Genomic DNA, 9,979 nt, shown 5'->3' with positions numbered 1-9,979 from the left:
TTTAAGTTAAGCACACAGCACTATTTACAGGTCACTTTACAGTCAAAACTTTAGGCAGTAGAATGCTAGAGATTCAGGTTGTAGTCCTAAAACCTAAAGTGACTGAGCAATATTGGATTTTCATCAGGCATCGATACATCACATATGAAATGTGTACACAATATTTGCATGTGGTCAGGGCTGGACTGGCCACCGGGCATACTCCCAGTGGGCCGCAACCGGGAAAATGGGGGCCGCCATTAGGCGGCAGGCCACCAGGAAAGGTCCGGGCGTGCTGCCATTCTGCCAGTGCCATCATGATAATTTCACTGTACCTGTATCAGTGAGTGACAAATAAACCCTCTACAAAGGGTTGTGTAGTTGTCTGTTGGTTTGTTTCTGCTATCTGCGCGCTGGTTGTGGTGGCCGGTCTGGGGCAAATAAAAAAATGCCCGGGCCGAATTTTTGTCCCAGTCCAGCCCTGCATGTGGTTCTCACATCTTAATTGATTTGTGAAGACCTTGTTATACAAAATGTCTAAGCCTTTATTTGCTGCAGAGCTTATTTTCATAATTTATCGTCACCTTCTTAAACCTAAGTCAGCTCCCTCATGACACTTGACCACCTCTGGTAAGAATCACCACAGTCCTAATTGAAAAGGATCATGCTGATCCCGTCCCGTTTAGTAAAATCTCAAGAGTGTGACTTAGGCAAAAAATAGGCAATTATTTAGTTTAAGAAGGTGACGTTATACTTATACAAACATATGTCATTCTCGTCCAGCGCTCTATAATTTGAAGCAGTGCATTCATTCGCTCACAGAAATGCCTCCACGCCAGCCGTAAAACCACCTTTACAGCTGCGTAATCCCTTTACACTATCGGGATACACCCGTCATGTATCGGTACCGGGCCATATTTGCCGTTATCGGTCAATATCGGTATCTGCAGGCAAATATAACTGACAATAATATTGGTGTGTTGGTTATCTGCAGTCTAGTACCAAGCTGTAGATTCTATGTTGGTGTGTTGGTTATCTACAGTCTACCAAGCTGTAGATTCTATGTTGGTGTGTTGGTTATCTGCAGTCTACCAAGCTGTAGATTCTATGTTGGTGTGTTGGTTATCTGCAGTCTACCAAGCTGTAGATTCTATGTTGGTGTGTTGGTTATCTGCAGTCTACCAAGCTGTAGATTCTATGTTGGTGTGTTGGTTATCTGCAGTCTACCAAGCTGTAGATTCTATGTTGGTTATCTGCAGTCTACCAAGCTGTAGATTCTATGTTGGTTATCTGCAGTCTACCAAGCTGTAGATTCTATGTTGGTGTGTTGGTTATCTGCAGTCTACCAAGCTGTAGATTCTACGTTGGTGTGTTGGTTATCTGCAGTCTACCAAGCTGTAGATTCTATGTTGGTGTGTTGGTTATCCTCAGTCTACCAAGCTGTAGATTCTATGTTGGTGTGTTGGTTATCTGCAGTCTACCAAGCTGTAGATTCTATGTTGGTGTGGTGGTTATCTGCAGCCTATAACCAAGCTGTAGATTCTATGTTGGTGTGTTGGTTATCTGCAGTCTACCAAGCTGTAGATTCTACGTTGGTGTGTTGGTTATCTGCAGTCTACCAAGCTGTAGATTCTATGTTGGTGTGTTGGTTATCTGCAGTCTACCAAGCTGTAGATTCTATGTTGGTGTGTTGGTTATCTGCAGTCTACCAAGCTGTAGATTCTATGTTGGTGTGGTGGTTATCTGCAGCCTATAACCAAGCTGTAGATTCTATGTTGGTGTGTTGGTTATCTGCAGTCTATACCAAGCTGTAGATTCTATGTTGGTGTGTTGGTTATCTGTAGTCTATACCAAGCTGTGTAGATTCTATGTTGGTGTGTTGGTTATCTGCAGTCTACCAAGCTGTAGATTCCATGTCGGTGTGTTGGTTATCTGCAGTCTACCAAGCTGTAGATTCTATGTTGGTGTGTTGGTTATCTGCAGTCTATACCAAGCTGTAGATTCTATGTTGGTGTGTTGGTTATCTACAGTCTATACCAAGCTGTAGATTCTATGTTGGTGTGTTGGTTATCTGCAGTCTATACCAAGCTGTAGATTCTATGTTGGTGTGTTGGTTATCTGTAGTCTATACCAAGCTGTAGATTCTATGTTGGTGTGTTGGTTATCTGCAGTCTACCAAGCTGTAGATTCTATGTTGGTGTGTTGGTTATCTGCAGTCTATACCAAGCTGTAGATTCTATGTTGGTGTGTTGGTTATCTGTAGTATACCAAGCTGTAGATTCTATGTTGGCGTGTTGGTTATCTGTAGTCTATACCAAGCTGTAGATTCCATGTCGGTGTGTTGGTTATCTGTAGTCTATACCAAGCTGTGTAGATTCTATGTTGGTGTGTTGGTTATCTGCAGTCTACCAAGCTGTAGATTCTATGTTGGTGTGTTGGTTATCTGCAGTCTACCAAGCTGTAGATTCTATGTTGGTGTGTTGGTTATCTGCAGTCTACCAAGCTGTAGATTCTGAACATTTTGTTCTTGTATTGAAGATGTATTCGTTTCCCTGGCAGCACAAAAGGGGGGAAATAAAAACAAAAAACTAAATAAACATATATTATCGGCATCAGTATCGGCTAAATTGTTATTTTAAATATCGGTATAGGCCAATAATCTCCATATCGGTGCATCCCTACTTGACACAGAATGTTTGTCCAAAGACCCACGACAAAATAAAAATCTCATCTGGTCTCTCCTTAAGAATGTGGTAAATCAACCTTTCCACAGGAGAGTAGCCTCGGAGGATTCCCCCTTTTTTCTTTTTAAAGGCATTTCACACTCAGTTTATATGATTATTCTGGGTATTGTGGTCATCGGCCGGCCATACTTTTGTCGACACGGCTGTCCAAAAGCACCAGTTGAAATGAAAACGTAAGTGCGCTCGACGTTAAAGGTTGCCGTAGTATCGATCTCTGTTCTCGTAGTCCCTGAAGGCGAACTTGGCGTCCTTCTTGGAGTGCGGGATGCGTCCGAACGGCGCGTGGTCGTTGAAGCACGTGTCAAACACCTCGTCCACGACCTTCTCCGCCTCCTCTCGGCTGATCTTCCTCACGGCCAGGATGGAACGCAAGGCGCGACCGCGCACACACTCCTGGCAACGCAAGGGAGAGACGGAAACCATTAACACACGGGTGGTTCAGGCACGTCCCCGCACACACTCCTGGCAACGCAAGAGAGAGACGCAAACCATTAGGAGACAATAGACAAAGTGGTTCATATAGTGCCAATAATGGATATAGAAATAATATAAATTTGTGTCTGGTCTGGTTTTTATATGCGTTGCTTTATTTAGACAGAAGAGACACGGGATGCTGGTTGATCGGTGGTTAATGAACCATTTAAAATTTCTTGCTATTGTTAGAAAGAAAAAATATATATTTTTATAATCAAGTCAAATAATGGCCGATACATCAGCCAACTCAACATGCAACACGGGTGAATGTTAAGAACTGTATCCTTGACATAATGGTGCGATCACACGGGCATATGCAAACATACAGTCTGCCATTCATTGGCAATGGAAGCCAACGACGTGAAGCAAATCAGATGTTTGTAGCTGCTGCAAAAGATACAAGGCTACAAATTGAAGCTGAGCTGGCTTCAACTTCCAGGTGCAAAGCTACAACTGTTGTAGTTTTTCTACCCCACCGGCCGCCGCGCCTCCGACACACGTCACTGCCACTGCACGCTTGATGCCGTCAACGACCGCGTGGGAAACAGATTTTACAAAGCGACAACGATGCTGTGGCCTTTGCATCTTTGCATCTGCCTCGTGTGGAACGCAACAATTACCATCAGCTCAGCTGGAATCCAGCTCTCAGTACCTGTTGATGTTGCTTCAAGCCCACGTTGAACCTGGCAACTTCATTGTTGAAGGTGCAGTCTCCGCTGAGGTTAGCTGCTCGAATCTGAAAAACAAACAATGAGTTTACTGTGGAGAGTAAAATGGTAAATGGTGCATTTATATAGCGCCATAAACTGACAATTTGGTCAACACATAAAAGAACTAGACTAAAATGTTAGGGAGGGACTGTAGTGGAGAAGAGATCATTTTATGTTTGGTTGTGCTCGGGTGTTAGGGTCTGAAAACAGCCGATCTACAAGCTCACAGCGCATGTAGATCAGCTATTTTCAGCATGCGACCAAGTGTAAAATCTGCCATTATTACGGTGCCATCAAGGCCCTACAAAATGCAGTTTTGTCGACAAAGTAAACTTTAGATTTAAAACTAGGCTAACACTGAAACATGTCAGGTGACTAAAATATGACTAAAACTAAATCAACACTGTTGAACCAGTTGGAAAACAGACACATTTCGGTTTGGGGATCCAGCGAAGCACATGAACTCGGACAACCGTACTGTGCAAAAATAAAATAAGAAATACAATTTAAAAAAACAGAAGGCTTTTTTAACCCATTCATTCCTTTTTGGTGTGCTAAGCATTATGTTATACTTTAGCTATTGAAATAGCAGATCTCGGTGGTGTGCTACAAGCTTGTAGATCTGCTATTTTTGAAAAATCGTGAAAATGTGGTGCAAATCTTTGAATATTCTTTCAGAGCGTTTTTTAACTCAAATCTTTGCTTCTGGGCGGTCCCTGGAATAACATGTTTTCAGATGGCTGTCGGCGGGCCAATTACATATGACTTTTGGGGTACCTTGACATGAAATAGTTTGAGCACCACTGACAGTCAGAAAACTGTCACGATTAAACGATTTAGAAGACAGTTTGTAGAAGGGCTGACCTCGGAGCAGGCCAGATGTCTGAAGTTGTTGAACCAGTCGACGTGCGCTCTGCAGTGGTCGAAGGCGTGGATGAGCTCGTGGCTGACCACCCGGTTCATGTGGTCCTGCTGGTGGATGTTGTTCTGACACAGGACAATCTGAAACACACCATCGATTGATTGATTGATTGATTGATTGATGTATTTATTACATCAGTTTGTAGAATTACAGTACATTTCAAGCACAACTCAATATAAAAAAAACCTGTTAACTGTGAGTGGACGAACCCAATAAAGCACTAGACTTGTTTACAAGAGGGTCCACCTTGTTCAATTCATCATAACATTTAGTGACATATAAATATGCACTTATAGCGAAAAAACAGGAAATCATGCAGGAACGCCTACTGAGTGGCAAAAAAACTACCGGTACTTTCTGGCCTTGACAGCCCATACATCCACACAGAAAGGTCCTATCTGATTGCATTAAACGACATTAAACAATGTTAAACTCACTTTGCATGTTGCTTTGCCACTCGATTTGCCATTCACTTTAAAAGGACAACTTTCGTTTTTTTCAACCAAGGTTCATGTTTTAGGTTGTTATTAGAGAAACTAAAAGGTGAGTGTTAATTTTCTTTCATTTGCTGCTTTCTTTTGTTTGGGGATTTTAGCAGTTTTTGACAGGGGGGCGGGGGCATTCGAGCATGGGGCTAAATATGTATTTTTTTTACAAATTATTATGGCGATTTATATTATTAATTAATATAGTCCTAATAAACGCCAAGAAATTACATCTGACCACAAAAGATCACAGGATCTATTGAATGTGTCAAACTGACATATTGAGCCTATACACACAGTATAAGCCTTCCCCCAGTAGGCTACCTTTACATTGAGTAGATCCTGTGATCTTTTGGGGTCAGATGTAATTTCTTGGGGTTTATTAGGACTATAGTAAATAATACAAAAATAAATCACCATAACATTTTGTAAAAAAAATACATATTTAGCCCCATGTTCGAATGCCCCCGCCCCCCCTGTCAAAAAGAGCTAAAATCCCTAAAACGAAAGAAAGCAGCAAATGAAAAAAATAAAATAACACTCATCTTTTACTTTCTCTAATAACAACCTAAAACATGAACCTTGGTTGAAAAAAAAACGAAAGTTGTCCTTTAAGCATGCGCATACCCTCTATTCTATCCACATGGCCCACCCCTTACGGACGTGTTCCTCCACATGGCCCACCCCTAAAGGACGTGTTCCTCCACATGGCCCACCCCTAACAGACGTGTTCCTCCACATGGCCCACCCCTAACAGACGTGTTCCTCCACATGGCCCACCCCTAACAGACGTGTTCCTCCACATGGCCCACCCCTAACGGACGTGTTCCTCCACATGGCCCACCCCTAACGGACGTGTTCCTCCACATGGCCCACCCCTAACAGACGTGTTCCTCCACATGGCCCACCCCTAACGGACGTGTTCCTCCACATGGCCCACCCCTAACGGACGTGTTCCTCCACATGGCCCACCCCTAACGGACGTGTTCCTCCACATGGCCCACCCCCTAACGGACGCGTTCCTCCACATGGCCCACCCCTAACGGACGTGTTCCTCCACATGGCCCACCCCCTAACGGACGCGTTTCTCCACATGGCCCACCCCCTAACGGACATGTTCCTCCACATGGCCCACCCCCTAACGGACATGTTCCTCCACATGGCCCACCCCTAACGGACGTGTTCCTCCTCATGGCCCACCCCTAACAGACGTGTTCCTCCACATGGCCCACCCCTAACAGACGTGTTCCTCCACATGGCCCACCCCCTAACGGACGTGTTCCTCCATATGGCCCACCCCTAACGGACGTGTTCCTCCACATGGCCCACCCCTAACGGACGTGTTCCTCCTCATGGCCCACCCCTAACGGACGTGTTCCTCCACATGGCCCACCCCTAACGGACGTGTTCCTCCACATGGCCCACCCCCTAACGGACGTGTTCCTCCATATGGCCCACCCCTAACGGACGCGTTCCTCCACATGGCCCACCCCCTAACGGACGTGTTCCTCCACATGGCCCACCCCTAACGGACGTGTTCCTCCACATGGCCCACCCCTAACGGACGTGTTCCTCCACATGGCCCACCCCTAACGGACGCGTTCCTTACTTGGGACGAGGCGGCGTCAAAGCCTCCACTGACACTCCCGTCGCAATCTTCACAGGAGAAATGGCGGTCTTTCAACACAGTGCTGTGTAAACATGAGAGAGAAGGACCGTTTTATTATATCAACACCATTCACTTGGTCTTTAAAACACAGGAATATCCAGAAGCCTATAACGTTTTAGCTCAAAGAAGAAAAACTGTAAAAAAGAAATAATAAAAGTGTTGTACCCTGCTCTTTTTTTCTTCGGTCTAATAATTTGTTCGGCCCAAAATAATTGTGTTTATTGTCATGATTTTTTTGCCAGGAGCTGAGTTGGCTTTGTCTGAGGCTTACTGGTCTTTAAATAAATACTTTATGAAACGTCTATGAAAAAGAAAAGCGAAATTCTCTTCTGGGCCAAGAAAGGGGCACTCTATAGGACAGTCAAGTTTGTTGTAGCTTGAGAGTCATAAAAAGAATCAATCTCACGTGTTTGATAAAGAAATATTTAGTTTTGTTTTGTTGATGCGCTGCTAAATAATAATAATGAATTGCATGTAAAGCGCTTTTCTATGCACTACGTGCCTACTCAAAGAGCTTTACAATGGTTCATTCATTCATACATTGGGAGGTGAAGCGGCGAACAGTCGACGCCAGCGTCCTCATTTCCCACATTCACACACCGACGGTGGCGAGCTCACACCGACTGACTGAGGCGATGTAGGGTTCAGTGTCTTGCCCAAGGACACTTCCACGTGTGGACAGGAGGAGGAGCCGGGATTCGAACCGTCGACCCATGGATCCTTGGACGACCTGCTCTACCTCCTGAGCCACAGCCGCCCAAAAGTAGAAGCCGGGTACCTACCATCCTGAACTGTTCATGGCTCTGAGCAGTAGTTTGGCATATGGACCTAAAGAGAGAGAGAGAGACAGAGATCCATTGATTGAATACTTTATTAACAGTTTGTAAAAAAAAAAAGAACACAGGAAAGAACAGTTCGACACAAGTTCTGCTACAGTATAGAGTTGCCCTGATCAGCGTTTTTCTGGGGCCGATCCCGAGCACCGATTGTTTTTCTCATGATCGGCTGATACCAATCTTGCACATAAGGGGAACATTTGTATATTTCTCAAATTATTATATGTCAAAACCCACGTCAAAAATGTTCCTGTTTGTGTGTGTGGGGAGGAAGGGGAGAATGGGGGTAGAGTGGCCGGATGGGAACCGCAAGGTTGACAGTTCGATCCCTGTGGGCTGCCCCAGAGTTAGTATCGAAGTGTCCTTGAGCAAGACTCTGTCTGAACCCCTAATTGCTCCTGATGTGCAGGTTGGTATATATAATATATGTAACATCACAGAGTGCATTCTCTAGGGCTGTTTTCTCATGCCAATAAAGCTCCTTTGAATTGAAATTGAATGGATTTCCAAAAAAGTGTTCCCAAAGTGTGGGTCCGGGAACCCCCAGAACCCCCCCTAAAGGGAGTTCCAGGGGGTCCCCGGCCCTTATGGGTCTGTAACTCAGAGAGTGTACAAATGGAACCAAATGGACCATTGGTTAGACCAGTCATTAGTCCTACAACTACAACCTATCTCAAACCCTCACCCTAACCTCCCACGGGGCAGCACACCTAAACCTAACCCATGTCTAACCAACCCTCTTGGAACCCTCCGTAAAGCTTTTCTGAAATTTGGACGATTGTTTACGTAGGGTCCCTTCTAAGTTCGTAAGCGTTAAAATTAAATTGATTTTACAATATGAATTGAGGGTCCCAGAGATATAAATTCCATTAAATGGAGGTCTGTAGACTAATGCATGTCAAACTGGGGGGTCCTTGAAATTAAACAGGTTGAGAATCTCTACTAGAGTTGTAAAAATCTTCTCTTATGGGGGGTCCTGGCATATCTTTTCAAATGGGGGTCCATGGGGCTAATTAGTGTCAATTTGGGGGTCCTTGACATGAGAAAGTTTGGGAACCATGCTGTGTACTATAGGGCTGTTTTCTCATGCCAATAAAGCTCCTTTGAATTTAAAGTATGTATGTATTAACAGTTTTCAGAATTACAGTACATTTTCAAGCACAACTCAGTACAACAAAGACTGTCAACTGTGAGTGGACGACCTAATAAATAAAGCATTACACTTGTTGACAAGAGAGTCCAGTCCACCTTGTTCAATGCATCATAAGATTTAGAGACATACAAACAGACTTATTCTATATAGCCAAAGAACAGAAAATAAATTCATCATACATTATATATATAATAAGCTATAAACAATATAATACACTCACTGGTTTCCATGGCAAAGTGCAGCATGACCTGACACTTGTTGTTGAAAGTGAGCAGGTTCTGAGTCAGCCATGAAGAAGACCCAGGCTTATTCACCCCCTTCTGACTCCTGTCTGGGAACAGTTCGTATCCGAAGTCCCCTGTTTCTCCTCCTCCAGGGTGTTTGGCCTCCTGAGCAGCAGACATGCTGTTGGTGCATGAATGAACACCTATAAAGCTCTATGTGTTTAATATTATTAATATTATGATGCGTTTGTCTTGATGTCGTGATTTTTTTTGCTCTAGCTAGCAAGCTAGCAAGAAGAGGTCACTGTGTAACTGCTGTGTGTGTGTGTGTGTGTGTGTGTGTGTGTTAGATCACGTGATATAGGTCGGAGGCAGTGAGTGCATGCTTTCGACTACACGCCCCTATCGGCGGAGAGCTGTAATTACACTGTGATTACAAATCACCACCGATGTGATTAAAATGCATTTTATTGAACAATAGTGAAGATACGGGTTCTAATATCCACCCGAAGAGTATCATAACATCCTTAGTTCTGAGGGTGAGAACTTTATAAACTTTAAAATCTGTGCCTTTATGTAGACTTTATCGTTGTAAATATATCACGGTCCGTTAAACAGAGTGAATAGTGTCATGACTGAGTGACAGTCATTTTCATTTTTTTTCAAGTATCTTTTATTTATTTTTATATATTTTTTTATTATTTATTATTATATTTCTTAATATCTTATATTATTATTTATTATATATTTTTGTATTATCTTTTCTTTATTTACTATTATTTA

General features: G+C 43.5%; 1 protein-coding gene across 3 annotated transcripts; it reads right to left on the bottom strand.

Moving 5' to 3' along the window:
- Window positions 1-9,507, bottom strand: atp23 (ATP23 metallopeptidase and ATP synthase assembly factor homolog). Of its 3 annotated transcripts, none has more exons than XR_014568770.1 (7): window positions 9,193-9,507; window positions 7,766-7,811; window positions 6,924-7,005; window positions 4,772-4,909; window positions 3,850-3,933; window positions 1,207-3,116; window positions 1-939 (listed from the first exon to the last, which is right to left on the bottom strand). XR_014568770.1 is itself a non-coding variant. In XM_083757611.1 (6 exons), the coding sequence occupies exons 1-6, from the start codon at window positions 9,374-9,376 to the stop codon at window positions 2,913-2,915; spliced, it is 738 nt and encodes a 245-aa protein (XP_083613737.1). In that variant the 5' UTR covers window positions 9,377-9,507; the 3' UTR covers window positions 1-2,912. The 3 variants fall into 3 exon arrangements, 1 of the variants encoding a protein (XP_083613737.1); XR_014568771.1 differs by having other exon boundaries at window positions 1-967; window positions 2,008-3,116; XM_083757611.1 differs by having other exon boundaries at window positions 1-3,116.
- Window positions 9,508-9,979: the final 472 nt, after the last annotated feature.

Source organism: Protomyctophum parallelum (assembly GCF_964188405.1).
Source record: "Protomyctophum parallelum genome assembly, chromosome: 22".
NCBI lineage: Eukaryota > Metazoa > Chordata > Actinopteri > Myctophiformes > Myctophidae > Protomyctophum > Protomyctophum parallelum.
This window is presented reverse-complemented; position numbering and strand designations above follow the sequence as displayed.